The sequence below is a fragment of the Melanotaenia boesemani genome, chromosome 9 (assembly GCF_017639745.1).
Source record: "Melanotaenia boesemani isolate fMelBoe1 chromosome 9, fMelBoe1.pri, whole genome shotgun sequence".
Classification (NCBI taxonomy): domain Eukaryota; kingdom Metazoa; phylum Chordata; class Actinopteri; order Atheriniformes; family Melanotaeniidae; genus Melanotaenia; species Melanotaenia boesemani.
In genome coordinates this window covers 31,292,759-31,311,361 of record NC_055690.1, presented here as the reverse complement: position 1 = coordinate 31,311,361, position 18,603 = coordinate 31,292,759, and the positions used below count along the sequence as shown (strand labels likewise).

Below are 18,603 nucleotides of genomic sequence, written 5' to 3'. Positions count from 1 at the left end.
AACACAAATGAAAGACAACAACCATATCAGATATTTATACATGGAGAGTAAAGAGAGTAGAGAGGAGCCCAGTGCATCATGGGATGTCTCCAATCAGCCTCGGCCTATAGCAGCAAAACTAAAGGGATGAATAAGCCAGACAATATGTCTCTGCAGACCTGTTGAGCTGCAGATTCAGACCTGCAATTCTGGACCCGCTCTTCCAGACCCCTGATGATTTTGTGACAGTGCCACATATTGGCTGACAAAACGGCGACTACTAATTTAGTGTCCCACCCAAATACCATTTTCTGTTGTTTCCTTTTTACTGTAAAAAGTTATACTTTTAAAGCTTTATTATGCTTAAATAAAAGTAAAAAAAAAAAGAAAAAAAAAAGAAAGACAATTCATTTAAAAATTTTATTACACCCAGATATAAATACTCATATTTAACTGCTCATGAAGCTTCTAACTAAAGAATTTCCCTCTGGGGATCAATACTTCTGATTCTAATGAAGCTAAATGTTTCCTCCTACAGCTGTGAAGGTTTATTACAGCATCAGTTCTCACAGTTTAAAGGGTTAGTTCACCCTCATACTAAACAATTTTAAGGCTTATTACACCAAACAACTACTAACAAGTGAATAAAGTTTGTTTAATTTATGTTTCCTTGAACTTTACACAGAAAGTATGCATGTAGTACACATGTTTCAGTCGGTTTGTCATCATGGGAAATGTAAACTCTGTGCCCAACGATAGTGATGAGCAGGAGATATTAGTGAAGGCTATACTGTTTTATTCAAATGCTTATAATACTTATGTACACCACATCTACGGCTACTGAAGTTCCATGTAAAGTTCTCCATGAAGTTGTTGCTAGGATACAGACTAAAAATAATCATTTTATTAATAATAATAATAATAATAACACAAGACTATTGTGTTTCCCTGATGGATTCACTGAGCGATGTGGTGGAGAGATGTGCACTATAGGTGATAATGGGGGATGTCAGGTTACCCACGTTATAACACCTTGATGGACCAAACTGTGGTAGAAGAGGACTGCTCCCTACTTATAATGCAGGACAGAGAGATTTAGAAGATCCCCCATGCCTGCAGCCATCAGGCTTTTAAATTTATCTGCAGATGGTAGATGAGCTGCCAGACAAATGAATTTCCATTTGTTGTTTATTGAAGCAATTCTTATTTTTCTTAAGGGCAAAATATAAAATGAACAAGTAAACAAAAAGTTGCTGTACAGGCTGTTGAATTGTCTTTGAAGCTGAACTTGAATAACTTCTGCTTGTTTGTTTCTGCCTGGCTGCTGTTCTTCATTAACAATGTTTGATGGCTGTTTTGTGGTTTAATCCAACCATTTTAGTTATTTTTCTTAATATTTGTCAGGCTCAATTCTGGCACTTCAAAACCTTATACTGATCAAAACCACTAAAACATGCAATAGGAAATGTCTGCTCTTTTGTGTCCAGTCCTCAGTGTTGTTGTGGGAATTTGAAAGAAAGACCAAAATAGTTTAAAATGTTTTATTGAGGGCAATAAAACACCAGGGAGATCTGTAGAGAAAAGAAAAGGAACAAGCCTAACTGTCACAAAGCTGTCAGGATCTTGGGTTGGACTGGTTTACAATGAAGATCTAGTCCTGTCCAAAAATGAGCTGGTTGACACATGTTTGACAGAAGATCCTTTCCCACAAATTCAATCTTTTTTTTTCTCTTGTGAAATAAATCATCTTTCCAACTTAACTTTAAATTCTGTTAGTTTGATATAACCCCTCATCTGCTTGAGGACCAATGATGTGGGTGGTAAGCGGATATAAAAACTGCAATAGCACATTTATTTAAAAAACCTTATGATAGAATCGGAGACACTTCGGTGTGAAGGTCAAGCACACACCCCGCCCATGACTACCGGGTTAACATGTTGTGGCCCCGCCCTGCTGCACTCACCTGTGACTGCAGCCGCACCTGGATGCGCCCTGAAGGGGCAGAGTCTTTCCATTTCTCCAACAAACACACATTCATATATACACACTTCCCGCTCTTTCGGCTTGTTTCCCTTACACACTGGAGTTCTTGGCTTTTCTCCACGACCCGGAGCTGGTGGCCCGGTTCCAGAGACGATGCGGACTCTTCCTGGTCGAAGATTCGCATCACAGTGGGGGAACGACACGAGCGCATGGAGCTCAGGTCAACGGAGCGGTGTCCCGTGGCCAGCTGAAGGGGAAATGGGATCACCAGGACAGAAACTCCAACTATAAATACAAGGAGGCCGGATGCGCTCAGAGTGTAAGTCCTTAACTGCCCAGTCTCTTTGTGGGCCGAAATAAAACGAATTAATCCGATTTTTAATGAGTAGAAGAGTTAAATCGGAATTCAGAAGAAGTTCATTTGCATTTTATTCTGACAAAGTTGAGTGGAAAAGAAACACAAGAAGTTAAACACACACACACACACACAGCAGGTTAAAAAACGAACAAACTGAAACAAAGCCTGAGATCTATCTCCAGATTGTGCAGACTACTAAAGCCTAACAGGATTTTCTCGTTTATCTGGGTGGTTCTGTCAGACAGAATTTCTTCTGCAATAAGATAGAAACATTTTTTGCTTTAGTGAAGCTGCAGCTGTAGTATATTCTAGTTCAAAGATTTATTATTCACTGATTATTGAAAAGAAGAACATGAATAAAGAACAAACAGGTTTATAACAGAAGTCAACGAGGGTTACAGTTTGAAATAAACAGGCCTTTAGAAGGCAGTGGGCTGTCTGATGAAACAGGTAAACTACTTGCATTATGGGAAATGTTGACCTACAATCATGTGATTCAGTGGTTTATAAGGACATATTAAAACTCACACGTGTTCCTCATCAGGTGTTAAAATTCAGTAAATCCATCCTCAAGTGAACAATATTACATATCAAACTCTCACAGTTAACAAAAACTAAAAATCTGAATCAGTGTGTGGAGAAACTGTGTCCACCTCATGATGACCCATGACACCACTGGCCTTGACTGTTGGCCCTTGCCCTCCATACTACCATGAGTCTTTTACATTGCCATGGTTATGAAGTCAATTCGCCCACTAGTGGGTAGAGCTGATTTCAGAGTTAACTCCTACGTTCTGATGTCATTTTCAGACACTGAGGGGTGGCAGTAATGCACCGCCATAAAGTTGTTTCCAACACTCTCACGCAGCCTTTCTTTAAAAGCTCTAGCCATCTCTACAGTTGTTGTCCTCGTCATTATTCTCTTCTTTTTCTCTGGTTTGTTCCTTTCGATGGTCACATGTCAGCTATACTTTAGTGGCCCCCCGGTTTCCCGTGGCATTTCTCCATTTGCTGCGTCAAGCAACAGATCTGCCAGGCCCCTGAAAACACATTACTTATGCTCATAAAGGACACAGGAGTTGGACGAAAGTGTCCATCCGCCTGCAAGCATAAATGGGCCAATTTGCCAACCGAGGCCTGGAGAGTCTGAGATGTTGCCCTTGGTTTTTTGTTTTGTCTGTTTGTCTGAGCATTGCACAGTCTGACCTTGGGCTGAATTGACTGGGACCTTGCTGGGACGTCCACTTCTGTGAAGATTGACTACTGTGCTAAATGTTTTCCACTTGTGAATAATCTTTCTGTAGAATAGTTTGGAAAATACCTTTATAACCCTTCACTTGACTTCATCCAGCATCACCTGGCTGCTACTGACCCTTTCTATTCCCCAAACTTCCCTCTATGGAAGTTTTCACACACTGATTCAGACTTTTGGATTAATTCTGTAAATAGAGACAGTGATGTGTCATGTTGTTAACTGAGTACAGTAAGTAAAGAAGTGTTGTAGGTATTGAATTGCTTTTCAGGCCTCTTGTATGAATGAAAAAGGTATCAGACATGTAAAAAATAGATGGTGAGTGTGAGGTTGGACAGGACCAACTGGTACCAGCCCTGTCTTTCTTGTCATATATTTGTGTTCATTCTCTGCAGGCCGGCAGAAAACCTCAGTACGAGGTGAGGAACAGGCTGCTGCACTTCCTCTTCCTGTTGTCAGCTGGGTTAGGACATGAAATCTTTTACATCACCTGCCTGCCCTGCATACACTGGAATCTGGACCCTTTTCTTTGTCGCCGGCTTGTTAACATGTGGGCTGTAAGTCTCAAAGAGAAACCGTCTTTGTGCGTGCGTGCGTGTATGTGTGTGTTCACCTCAGTGTGCACAAACCACGTCTTCAGTCTGAAGTCCATCTCCTCCACAATGCCATCTCTCTTCTCTCTGCTGCTATGTCTCCTTCTCTTCACCTTTCAACCTCCTTTCATCTCCCCTCCCCTCCTTCACTGACCTGTCTCTGACACCACACAGTTCATGTGTCCCCAGGCCTGGCGGGGTGGTGGGGGCACAGGGGCCAGCCTGACTGGGGCCCCGCACATTAAAAAGACTGTTTGGATCTCTGTTTATTCTGACAGAATTCAGCAGTGTGATCAACATGTAGCGTCCATGAAACAGTGACTATTGTTGACGCACAGACATCCCGTGCACGTGCATGCTCGCTATGCGTGTGCGTGTATGATGGGCAGTGTGTTTTTGTGCCCTTTGTGTCCTCCACCCTCAGCTCTTGGTGGTGCCCTGTGTCTGAACCCCGTGTTTGGACCCCCAGGGGAACAGATACCATTCTTCTGGAATCCAGGCTGCACCATGCCCCCTTGTGAACTCCGTTCAAACACATACATAAACTCCAACACACACACACTACTGTTGCCTGCTAAACACACTTATTGCCTTCAATCTAGTTAGACATTACCAGCTTTTCCTCTGTGCCCCTCCCTCCCTCGCTCTAACAGCAGTGTTTTATTGGCCTCATCAGCCTTTGAGCTTCTCTGTCTGTGGACCATTTGGTCCCTCAGCCCTCAGGGAGCATCACCCTGCACCTTCTTCCAGCACCCTGCTGCTGTGCTGGTGGAACCAGCTAAGACTCATACAGACTTCTTCTCTCAGTATCACACACACATCTGTTAGTGTCAGCTCCTCATGCCAATAACACATTCACACACACTCATTTTACTTCCATTCTGACTTTGGTTGACTTACAAAACACTGGGAACCATCTGCTCATGAATCAAATTTACTGTCATACAAATCATACACCTGCTGTTCAGAATACTGAAATAAAATCAACTTTCATTATTTATTTCTTTTATTCCACTAGAAAAAAGTCAGTACCAAGATTAAAGATCTCTTTTCCTAAAGTGACTTGGACTACAGCTCAGAACTTGTTTTATTAGACAGCTCCTCCAGGTTCAGGTGTTTTTATTTGTGATTCCAGAGAGAAACTCACAAGATTTTCTTTTTTCCTCAGGTCACAGACATTATGGATAAATATACTGAATAATATACTGAAAGTAAAGAAAGCTCTCAGTAGGTCTGTACATGAGTTCACGAAGAGCTTCATAAATCAGAATATTACCATAGTTTGAGTCCAGAGGAGGACAAATCTAATCATCCAACCTGATCATGCAGCACACAGAGGTGTGAGAGGGGTTTGTGATTAAACTCAGAGCTTTAAAATAGATTCCATTATGTTTAATAAATACAAAGATGAATGGATGCAAGGTTTTGATTCGGACATTGATAGAAACATAAAAGTTGTTTTGAGAGGCCCCTGGACCATCATAAATGCTGTTTTTTCACTTAGATATTTATTTGCAATATTATGTAATTTAGAGTGGACAGAAAATCTAAACAGGCAAAAGTATATTGAATGCAGGACTATTTTAATGAATGATTTTTGTCATAATCAAAGGCTTCACCGTGACCCTGCCTCTGCTCGTCTCAGTGCTGCCTGGCAGCTTTGCTTTTATCACCTGACAAAATAACATAGTGATGCCACAAAACAAAATGCGCTCTTCAAAAGTCCTAATTTTCATGTTTACATAACTGTTCTCATTTTAACTGAAAAACATGTTAAAATTATTATGGTCCATTTATTGCAGAGGTCTGTACCAAATAAAAGTCTTAAGTTTGTACAACATTATGTGAAGGTCATGTAAAACGTAACAATGCCATATTGTGACTAAATCTGATTAATTATTTTAGCCCAAGTCACAACTGTAGCTGACTGGCCTCTCCACCTGCGTCTCCACCTGCCTCAGCATCTCCTTATCTGCAGCTTTGAGTTAGTCACCTAAAAAAATAACCAGGACTGTTAGAATTAAAGGACTAATTTGTGAAACTAAGTTATACGCATGAATAGCCATTTGATATTTGTCATTGCATCTGACCTTCGGGTCCACACTACTTGGCACCAAATCTGTGCATGCCAACTGCCGCCAACAACAACAATTTTTGTATATGTTATGGGTGAGTGTGACCAGAGCTGGATAGAAGAACCTTTTAGCCATTTAGACGGGAAGTTTAATAATATTATTACAAAGATGGAGCAATAAATAAATAAAACGCTGTCATTTCCAGACAGAGCAAAAAGGAGCATCTCTAGGTTAACGTACTATTTTAAAAAAAGAACTCTCTCTCTCTCTCTCTCTCTCTCTCTCTCTCTCTCTCTCTCTCTCTATATATATATATATATATATATATATATATATATATATATATGATAGATTGATAGATAGACAGATATACATACATGCATACACATATATATATATGTGTATATATATATATATATATATATATATATATGTGTGTGTGTATATATATATATATATATATATATATATATATATATATATATATATATATATATATGTATATATGTGTGTGTATGTATATGTATGTATATATATATGTGTGTATGTATGTATGCATATGTGTATATATATATATATATATATATATATATATATATATATATATATATATATATATATATATATATATATATATATATATACATACATATATGTATGTTATTTTAATGTTTTTTGTATATCTTACCAGCATGATTCCTGTGACACGACCTTATTCTGCAGTTCTGTGAGGTCACTGAGCTGCCTCACATAAATATGAGCTAATAACAAAAGCAGCTATTTATCTCATCACCATGGAACAAAACCATTATCACGTGTTTCCTCCATCACAAATAGAGACCTGTACAACTCCATGTCTGCTATAAATACACACTGAGACTCAGAGTCATCCTTGTGTTGACAGATCAAAGTCGGAAGCTGCCCTGCCCTCGATCAATATTCTTATTCAAGAGGTCAGAGCGTCTTTAGCTCTTCTCTTAATGTGACCAGACTGTCTGAGGGTCAGACTGTTTGATGTGGAGCTCACAAAGGCACCAATGAGGCTGCACTGCTGAATGTGATGTTTGTGTAGATGGTGCGGAGGGTGTTGATATAATTTTAGCTGTGGGAACTTCTGTGTCTCATCTTAGTGGGTTAAATTGTTGTCTGTTTGTCATCCAGTACCTGTTTCCAGTCAGGATGTGTGGAGATTCACTGCAGAAAGAAACTTATCTTCATGTGCAACCAAAGTTAGGATTAGAAAAATATGCTCTTTTAGGACCACTCTGTATTAACCTGATAAAATAGATAAAAGTAAGCAGATATAAATATCTGCTGATTTCACACCATGGGATTCTTCCAAAGATGGAGAATGAGGAGGTAAACTTTATCCTCCATCATTCGAATTTCAAATTAATTGACATAATGCTCATCAAATTTTGCTGAAGTGTTTGTTCAAACTTCAAACTTTTATTCACAGCATAAATGTTAAAATATTGTGTTGCCATTTAAGCATCAGGTTGTCGGCCTGCTACAGACATGGTGAACTTGTGCTGTAAAAACAGTTCAACCTATAGGAACCCGACTTGATATTTGTAACATACAGTTTCTGAGACATTTTGCTTCAATTTATGGTATAAACTTTGCTCAAAATCCTGTTGTATACAATCTGATACTTGTCTTCTGTCCCCTAATAGATACTCAGAAGCAGAAAACCATATTATAATATTTTTAATATATCACATGGTAATAAATGGTAGAAATCCCCCCCAAAAAATGTTAGTTTTTTGTTATATTTTGTTAAAGGGCCAAAAAAAGACCTCATATTTAAAAAAATGGACTTTTCTTACTTTTTTTATGGGTTGAGCCTAAACGGGTTTAAAAAACAGCTGGAAAAATAAGTAAAAAAATGAAATGAAATAGATTATTTTCAACCACGAACTCATCCTACGTGTCCACAGATGCTCCTCCCAGCAGGTCCTCACCCTGCTCCCCCTGCTCACCCAACCAGGGAAATGAACTTTCTGTCAGACTGGAAGATTATATTCCTGCTTTGGAGGAAAACCACGCAAACAATCAGAGATGAAGGTTTAGATTTCAGAGCTCTCTCTCTTCATTCATTCTGGAGCTCCCTCGACCAACACTTCTCCGTTTTAACTGATGTGAACAGCTGAGTGTACATGTGATTTTTGAGTTTTCATCAGATTAGAAATTAATCCACCTGAAACAGTTCGGTTGAACTAACTCTTCTGTTTTCCTCTGAGATCTAGTTCTGCCTTTTTACTGGTTGTATTTGTTTTAATGGTTTAGTTCCACACGTTCAGCTCGCCTTCACACACCTTCACTCCCACCACATTAAACCAGCTGGATCATGGGAAACTTTAATTCAGATTTAAAAACATGTCTTTTTCTCTCTACTGTTTTATATTGATTGATTAGTTGCAGATTTGATCTTTTATTATCGGCTTTTATATTTGTTTTTAAAGATACTGAGAGGATTGTACATGACAGCTGGATTACCCTAACAGCCTTTTTACTTGTCTTAATGGAAAAATCCCTGGACAGACTACAGACAGAACACAACTCTGCTGCTGGGCTTTTCACCAGAAAATAAAACATGATCACATTACACCCATTTTAGCACCATTACACTGGCTGATGGTACATTTAAGGATTGATTTTAAGATTTAACTGATTACTTTCAAAGCACTCAGTGGTCTTTGTTAAATCACTGAGCCGTTAACACCTTATGGTGCTTGGGTAGAAGTCTCATCTGTTCCAGCTGCTTAGCAGAAAATTAAATGGGGAACAGAGCTTAAGTCCAGGCTCCAAAACTCAGGAACAACCTGCCCAAGGAAATCAAATCGGCTGACTGTGTGCTGTCTTTTTAGAAATATATTTTTAGCTGAAAACCTTTGACTGATATGCAGTTTGTAGTAACAATATTAAAGCTTTATTTGTGCAGTGCTTAATGTAGCGGCAGAGAATAAAAACATGTAAAATAGCTGGAGATAATAATATAAAACAATGAAATTCTAGGGCAGAAGTCAATAAATAAATAACATCAGTTAGTAAAAAGACCATCAGATAAAGCTAACCGTAACGTGGTAATAACAGCAACAACGAGGTATTGCATCTGTCCTAACAAGATTACAAAATAACTAACCCATAAAAGGAGGATAATACAGAGTGTCAGCAGCTGAATATCTTATATTCGTCAGACAATACCAAAGTCCCTCTGAAAAATACAGTTTTAAAGAGGACTAAAGGGTATCAAGAGATGTCTGCACTCAAACACACAAAACTTAGAGGTCCATAAGGTTGGGGGTTCGGATAGAAAAGGCCTTATCGCCCTTTTTTTTACAAACTGTGATCAGGGGACAATTAAAAGGGCACTATCTACCAATCTCAGTGATCAGGAGGAATCAAGTCAGTAAGTCTGAAACTGATGTGAGCAGGAAGATTTTGAAATCAATACAAAATCTAACAGGAAGCCAGTGAAAGTAAATTAGTTTTATGTATTGTTTTGAATTTACTCAAAGAGAGAGAAAGCCCTGACTAATACATGAGTACAGTGAATTACTGTAGTCACGGCAAGAACAGACAAAAGCATGCACCACCTCTTGTTGGTCATCAATTGATAGAAATGAGCTGATTTTAAATTTGACCCAAGCAAGGTTGGAATCTTTGGATGATATTATCTGAGAGATTACCAAGAACTTGGAGGACCACAAAGAATTACCTCTAATTTTTAGTCAATAAATGCAAATGAGACAGAAGGGTGGAAATAAAATGAAGAAACGTTCAGTGCTGAAGACTCAAAGCTCTTCCGTCAGTAGTCATTTCTGGTTCTCCCCAGAACTCTGCTCAACTTCTGGGGTGGGCCAAAGAAAGGAGCTCAAAAAAGACCCTGATTCCTGAGTGTTGGAGGTCTTCATATATAAACCTCCAGCAGGTCAGCCTCATGCAGTGAGGTTTCAGCTGTGTGGTGTAAAGGTACATTTAGTGCGGGTGCATTAATTAATCCCTCTGATTACTGCATAGTGTTTCAGGAATTTTCTCTCTGTCTCTACTCCCATCTATACTCCACGTCTATGTGTTTTGTTTTAAATATTTGGTGTAACTCCAGAGTATTTGGGAAGAACCGGGCAGTCTGATCTGGTCTGTGCCTGCACACAGTAGCAGATGCATGAATCTCTCCATCTCTGTGTTCAGGTTACTGCACCAACTGTGGGTCAATACATGTACATTCCTACCTCAGTCACCACAGTAACGAGCACGACCTGATTGCAGCGTCAGTAGATTGTAATAACAACCTCTCTCTTCTGTTCCTTAAACACACACATTAGTGTGTTGCTCCCTGTGTGTGCACCTCCTCCCTGCTCCTCACTGAGACAGCCATTCATTAAATATAGAAGGCAGAGCTTTAAATAAACTTGGAGCTGCAGCAGGCTGCCCCTCTGACGGCCGACCGGGATTTCAGGGAAGAGAATAGGTTACACATTTGGCTGAAGACGCACACACACATCTTCCAGTGATTGTTGCAACCTACCAACTGCAGATGGAGTTTCTGTCCTGTGGTGTTGCTATGTCTGTGCAGTTTTCCTTCTTCCTCTCATGCTGATTTGGTGATTATTTATTCATGAGAAAGTGAACTTAGTTGAAAGCACATGATTTTTACTTCCTCTTATCATGTGACTCCCCTTCTTGCTTCTTACTGTCCTCTGGCTCTCCAGAATTTGACTGCAAAGATTTTGTTAAATTATTCACACAAGGTGGAAATTAATAATCTGTACTTTTGTACCTCCATACATGTCTCCTCCAGTTGGTGATGTACATCGGCCAGGTGATGAAAGACATGCTGAAGCTGCCTCGTCCTCCCTCACCACCTGTGGTCAAGCTGGAGAAGCGTGTGGATGCAGAGTATGGCCTCCCCTCCACCCATGCCATGGCTGCCACTTCCATCTCTTTCACGCTTTTACTAAGCGCTCCCTCCAGAGTCCAGGTGAGTCTGAGACTGCGCTCAAACACTAGAGCATCTACAGATTATTAATCATTATAAACTAATTACTAAAAGTAAGGTGAATATGTAAATTAATCTCAACTCAAAGTTGCTTTTTTGGAGTTAAGGGGGCCAGTAGCAGTCAGGTGTTGCTGGATGAAGTCAGGGTTATAAGGCCATTTCCAAACTATTTGGATGATTATTCACAAGTGGAAAAAATTTATTACAGCTGCCAATCTTCCCAGGCTGTATGTCCCAGCATGTTTGGCCCTAGGTCATATAATGCAATGCTCAGAGAAACTGCAAAAAAACTGAACGAGCTACGTCTCAGACTCTCCAGACTTCAGTTCAGTGGCAGAGCTAGACTTTTCTTCACGGGGTGGTCAGAGAGTGGACAAGACTTTATTTTACTTAAAATATGATTGGTTTATGTTTTTCTCTTTAATGCACACTCACTCACTGCTTTGATAACTATGGTCACATTAGACCAGAGATCTTTATATTAATAATCTGTGGAAATAAAGTACCTCACAGAATTAAGTACGCCCTTCACATTTTTGCAAATATTTTATTATATCTTTTCATGGAACAACACTATAGAAACTAAACTTTGATATTCTGTATGTCAAAGTGTAATTTCTATAGTGTTGGCCCATGACAAGATATAATAAAATATTTGCAAAAATGTGATGGGTGTACTCACTTCTGTGAGATAGTGTATTAGCAACTAGTTAAAAAGTTAATAGAAAGATAAGTTGGTTGTTTTGGGATGCAGTATGTGGCACTTAATGTGGTAGTAAGGGGATCAGTGGCTTCCTCCATGGCTAGCTGTCTAGTGGTTGTAAACTGGATCTTGGTGACTTGAGTGGCTAACTCTACGTTGGGAGCCGTCAGGCTGCTGATACTGGGGCTGGGGTCAGTCTCGGCCTGCTCTGTGTCTTTACAAAAAAGTCAGACATATCTCCCTTTATTTTCACTATTATATTTTTTATACAAATTAAGTCTAGTTCCAGATTATATTTCTCCAAATTTTCACACCGTAACTACTTTAAAGTCGACTAACATCCTTGCTAGCCTCCTGTTTCAATCAAATTGGACATAGCTCTAGCTTCGTCAGTTCTAACTCAGATAATTTGTGCATCTTTACAGATTTTTTCAACTCCAATGTGAAACTCTTGATTCACTGAGTTGATTTGTAGTTCCTAAATACACTCACTGAAAACTAAATATGACATGGTTTCTACACCTGATCTTAAAACTAATCTAGTGCTACTATAGAACTAGATTAGCACTGCTATGTAGCTTGATGCTAACATCAGTTTAATTGCCTTGCATAACATTTAAGGTTGTACTTGCACAAAGACAAAATCTCTTCTCAATAAGTGCAGCGAGATGTCAATATTTTCAAAGGAAAAATAATTAGGAAACTACTTTAAAATCTACTTCAAACTGATGTAGTGATACTGGTGATCCATGTGTGTCTAAAAAGAATTTCTGTCCCCCTCCTAAAGGGACCTGTCAATCACCTGAGGTGGCACCTTGGGTGTCCAATCAGATTTCAGAAGTGGCAAGCATCACCCTGGCCACCCTTCTTGCTGTGCTTCTGCATATGTTTGATTTCTGTTAGAAAAGAAAACTAATAAAAATAAATTAAAAAAAAAAAAAAAAACACTCAACAAGTTTGGCTTGTTTCGAAGGGTTACAGGAGAAATCCTCTTCTCTAAAAAAAAAAAAAAAAAAAAAAAGAACACAGCAGCATAGCTTAGATTTGCTTAGCTGCATCTTAACAAACCACAACCAAACATAGCTTAACATCACAAACACCTCATACCATCTGTCAAGGACAGTTTGGAGAGCTGGTGATTTTCGACCTGGACACCTTGAAGTCATTAAGTGGACCATGAATTCCTCTGAATACTAAAGTATTCTACAGTCAAATGTGAGACCACCTGCCTGACAGCTAAAGTTTGACTGAAACTGGCTCAACCTCAACCTGGTTGAAATGCTGTGATGGGACCTTCAGAGAGCTGTACAGAAAACAATGCTGCAAATCTCAATGAACTGAGACAACACTGAAAAAGAGTGGACCAAAGTTCCTCTCGAGCCATATGACAACGTCATACAGAAAATCATTACTGCAACTTATTGCTGCCAAAGGAGCTTCTATTTGAACCTAAAGACCATGTGTATAGAAGGAGTTTGGATTTGAGGCAGTGGGAGTTGTCTATGAAGGGAGTGTCCCTGCTGTCCATCACAGTTTTGACTGATCTGTTAGACAATGAGCTGTGGGAGGCAGGCCCAGCAGTCACCATCAGTCACCATCATCCACACCCACTGAGGTGCTGCTTCATCCTCTGATAGACTGAACTGAGTCAATGACTGTCAGAGCCATTCCCCACCTCCCGTCCTGCTCCTGATTCATCCTGCCAAGTCAATAAAACACTGACAGACTGAATCATCTTAAACGAGCACCATGTTGTAGAGAAGTACAGCAGTTAAGACTTTACAGTCTCCAGAGCTGTCAGGCTGATTTGTGACAGGATCATATTGACTAGCTTGCTGTTCTCAAGGTCAGAGAAATCACATCACTACCCCAGACACTCATGTACAGTAGAGCACTTAACTGTGACCTGAAATTCCTCCAGGAATCCCCGGCCGAAAAGAAACATGGCTGTCGATGAGCAGCAGGCTGTTTACTGAGGCTCCTGAATGGCTGAAAGTCCTCGGGGCATCTCGGCCCGTTCCCGAAGAGGGTCAGAGGTCACCGCAGTCAATCACACACTGACCCCCTCCTGTCCCTCTCAGCCTTTGTGGCCATTCATAAAAAAACCTCCCTTCATGAAGTACCACTGAATAGGCTTCCAGCTGCAAAGGACAGGAAAAGACAGAGGAAAAAAGGAGGAGGAGATGGAGCGCAGGAGGGGAGGAGGGTGGAGGAGGTGAATGAATACATGAGGCCTCTCCTCACTGTTATTGAAATAGAGGGAAATAAAACCTGCGGCCGCAGGTAAAAGAAGGGAGGAGATTTAGACAGCAGAGGAATAAAGGGGCAGTGAGGCGATGACAGACTGTACGTCAGCCAGGGAGGAAGAGGAGGCAAACGTCAGGATGAAGGCAGAAACCATGTGATGAGTGAGAGGCTCGGCCCAGTTTTAATCTGACATGTTTTCTCTGATGTTGGTCTGTTTGTGCCTCAGGTCCAGTTTGAGGTGGGTCTGCTGCTGGCCTTGACGCTGTCGTCCTTGGTGTGTCTGAGCCGTCTTTACACCGGCATGCACTCAGTTTTGGTGAGATATACGTACACACATTACACACTGTACACACAACAGTGTGTACAGTGACAGTGGAAAATATTTAACTCCACCACGCGATTTATAATTATTAAACTGTGTCTCGGGAAATACTGCAAAGAAATTAATGTTTTCTTTATTTAACTAGGGAATATACTGTCACAGGCCACTTTATCAGGTTTGTCTGTTTAGTTACTTGTTAACACACATATCTAATCAGCCAATCACATGGCAGCAACTCAATACATTTAGTCATGCAGACATAGCGAAGATGACTTGATGAAGCTCAAACTGAGCATCAGAATGAGGAAGAAAAGGGATTTAGGTGATTTTGAATGTGGCATGTTTGTTGGTCTGAGTATTTTAGAAAATGCTGATCTACTGGGACTTTCACACACACCATCTCTAAGGTTGACAGAGAATGGTCTGAAGAAATATCCAGTGAGCAGCAGTTGTCTGGACCTGAATGTTTGAAGTCAGAGGAGAATGGCCAGACTGGCTGGAGATGATAGAAAGGAAACCGGAAGTCCAGTAAGCACTGGTTCCAACCAGAATAGAAACAAATATCTTTAATGTCATTGTAACAAGTATGATGAGATTTAAAAGTGCCATCCAATTAATACCCCGGATATAAAATTTGTATAAAACATTTAAATAAAACCCATAAAAGCAAAATATAAAAAGTCAGCACAAGCAGAGACCCATCACACTGTTGCTACACAACTACACAGTTCCTGCTGCCTTAAAAAAATAAAAAATAAAAAAGCACACAATGTCATTAGGTATGCAGAATACCGTCACCCAACACGTTCAAATCTTATCCTCCTGCCTTGTATCAACAGTTCAAGCAGTTTGGACCCTTTATTACCAACATCACATGGTTTAACCAGCACAGCCTACCTGAGTATTGTGGCTGACCATGTTCATCCCTTTATGACCAGAGTGTAGCATCTTCTGATGGCTTCTTCCAGCAGGATAATGCACCATGTCACAAAGCTCAGATCATCTCCAACTGCTTTCTAGAACATGACACAGAACATGTACTCCAGTGGCCTCCACAGTCAGCAGATCTCAATCCAGTAGAGCAGCTTTGGGATGTGGTGGAATGGGAGATTCTCATCATGGATGCAGCCGACAAACCTGCAGCAGCTGTGTGATGCTGTCATGTCAATATGGAGCAAAACCTCTGAGGAATGTTTCCAACACCTTGTTGAATCTATGACACCAAGAATTGGGGTGTTTTTTTTTAAGTACACTGCTCAAAAAAAAAACAAAGGGAACATAAATAACACAATGTATGTCCAAGTCAATCACACTTCTGTGAAATCAAACTGTCCACTTAGGAAACAACACCGATTGACAATCAATTTTACATGCTGTTGTGCAAATGGAATAGCCAACAGGTGGAAATTATAGGCAATTAACAAGACACCTTCAATAAAGGAGGGGTTCTGCAGGTGGTAACCACAAACCACTTCTCAGTTCCTGCTTTCTGGCTGATGTTTTGGCCACTTTTGAATGCTGGCTGTGCTTTCATTCTAGTGGTAGCATGAGACGGAGTCTACAACCCACACAAGTGACTCAGGTAGTGCAACTCATCCAGGATGGCACATCAATGCAAGCTGTGGCAAGAAGGTTTGCTGTGTCTGTCAACGTAGTGTCCAGAGCATGGAGGTGCTACCAGGAGACAGGCCAGTATCAGGAGACATGGAGGAGGCCGTAGGAGGGCAACAACCCAGCAGCAGGTCCGCTACCTCTGCCTTTGTGCAAGGAGAAACAGGAGGAGCACTGCCAGAGCCCTGCAACATGACCTCCAGCAGGCCACAAATGTGCATGTGTCTGCTCAAACGGTCAGAAACAGAGTCCATGAGGGTGGTATGAGGGCCCGACACCGTGCAGGATGTTTGGCATTTGCCAGAGAACACAGAGATTGGCAAATTCGCCATTGGCGCCCTGTGCTCTTCACTGAGCACGGGACAGACGTGACAGAGTCTGGAGACACCGGGGAGAATGTTCTGCTGCCTGCAACATCCTCCAGCATGATGGTTTGGCAGTGGGTCAGTAATGGTGTGGGGTGGCCACACAGCCCTCCATGTGCCCGCCTTGTAGCCTGACTGCCATTAGGTACCAAGATGAGATCCTCAGACCACTTGTGAGATCATATGCTGATGCAGTTGACTATGGGTTCCTCCTAATGCAAGACAATGCTAGACCTCATGTGGCTGGAGTGTGTCAGCAGTTCGTGCAAGACGAAGGCATTGATGCTTTGGACTTGCCTGCCCGTTCCCCAGAACTGAATCCAAATGAGTACATCTGGGACATCATGTCTCGTTCCATCCACCAACAGACTGCACAACAGACTGTCCAGGAGTTTGCTGATGCTTTAGTCCAGGTCTGGGAGGAGATCCCTCAGGAGACCATCCGCCACCTCATCAGGAGCATGCCCAGGCGTTGTAGGGAGGTCATACAGGCACTTGGAGGCCACGCACACTACTGAGCCTCATTTTGACTTGTTTTAAGGACATTACATCAACGTTGGACCAGCCTGTAGTGTGTTTTTCCACTTTACTTTTGAGTGTGACTCCAAATCCAGACCTCCATGGGTTAATAAATCTGATTTCCATTGATAATTTTTGTGTGATTTTGTTGTCAGGACATTTAACTATGTAAAGAACAAAGTGTTTAATTAGAATATTTCATTCATTCAAATCTAGGATGTTATTTTAGTGTTCCCTTTATTTTTTTGAGCAGTGTGAAAGGGGCCTAACCCAGTACTAAAGAAGTAGACCTGAAAAAGTGACCATGGAGTGTAAGTGATTAATTTTGGCACTTTTCTTCAATCTACCATAAACATCCAAAGTTCTCATCATGTAAAATACTCATGCAGTTACTTTATATATGAGAAGATCCCCTGAAAACGGTCGTGTGAACATTCAGCTGCGCTCTGATGGTAAATCACACATCATCTTCCTCTACCAGCTGCTGTTTGATGACAGAAAATGTACAAAAATAAAATAAATGACTGATGTGCCACTCTAACAAAGCGCTAATGTACTCGCTGTCTCTTTTATTGTTGCTTCACATTCTTATGAAATGTGATTGTGAAGTAAATCCATCATTTCTGTTCTCCTCTGTTGGAGCATCACTGTGGTTTACTGGGTTCTGATAACCAAACAGCTTTTCACCTTTTATTTCTAATGGAACTGCATTTTCTCCATGGTAAATTTTTAATTAAAATGTAATTTTCTGATTGGCTGGTAGGACGAGGTGTAAGATTTTTAAGGTGTTAACAACGCTGTCATGGTTCTGCTTCTAGGATGTGGTCTGTGGCGTTTTCATCTCGGCTGTCCTCATTTTGCTCACCTACCCTCACTGGGAAACCTTTGACCGCCTCCAGCTTAACAGCTGGATCTCCCCCATCGTGGCTCTGTCGCTGCTCTTCTTCCTCAGCTACACATACCCAGATCTGGACCATTACACCACCACCAGGGGCGATACCACCACCATCCTGGGAGCATGTGCAGGCAGCTCAGTGGGATACTGGCTGAACAAGCAGCTGGGTCAGACCTTTGAGCCCCAGGGGACGTTACCGGTCCCCCTGCCCACCCTGACAGCTGCATCAGCAGCACGGGGTGCTGCTCGCAGCCTGATGGGTATCGTGGCGTTGGTGGGGACTCGGCATATTGTGAAAAAACTTAGTCTGCGCTTGTTATATTTGTGGTATGGAGTATCAAAAACTGACGAGAGCGCCAGGAGGAGGAAAGAGATCGAAGTGCCGTCAAAGTTCACCACATACACAGCTGTGGGACTCGTTCATTCAATACTGGTTGACAGACTGTTTGTTTTACTGGGGCTGCATTGACCTGTGTGTAAATAGCTGAACAAAGTGTTAAATGATCTTTTTGTAATATGTAAGGAAAGTGAGAATCCTCAGAGGAAATGATTCACTGCGTGTGACTGACCCAACCGAGGAGAAATCCTCACAGCAATAAAGTTTGTATCCTTCAGCTCTTGGTGAGGTCATCATGTAGATTATGAAGCAAAGATTAGAGATGTTTCAGTTTCCTACTCCTCCACTTTCTGCTACATTT

The 18,603-nt window shown here is 41.0% G+C and overlaps 1 protein-coding gene across 1 annotated transcript; it reads left to right on the top strand.

The window, feature by feature from the left end:
* The first annotated feature begins 1,996 nt into the window (after nt 1–1,996).
* sgpp2 (sphingosine-1-phosphate phosphatase 2) lies at nt 1,997–18,519 on the top strand. Its single transcript, XM_041994566.1, has 5 exons — nt 1,997–2,282; nt 3,969–4,130; nt 11,046–11,225; nt 14,420–14,509; nt 17,829–18,519. Exons 2-5 carry the CDS (start codon nt 4,122–4,124, stop codon nt 18,372–18,374), a joined length of 825 nt encoding a protein of 274 aa, XP_041850500.1. The 5' UTR covers nt 1,997–2,282; nt 3,969–4,121; the 3' UTR covers nt 18,375–18,519.
* Nucleotides 18,520–18,603: the final 84 nt, after the last annotated feature.

Bases quoted from the DNA above. Each gene is read 5' to 3' on its own strand.
- sgpp2 (XM_041994566.1), top strand. The intron at 11,226-14,419 runs GTGAGTCTGAGA...TTTGTGCCTCAG, and splicing joins GCGCTCCCTCCAGAGTCCAG to GTCCAGTTTGAGGTGGGTCT. The intron at 14,510-17,828 runs GTGAGATATACG...TTCTGCTTCTAG, and splicing joins CCGGCATGCACTCAGTTTTG to GATGTGGTCTGTGGCGTTTT.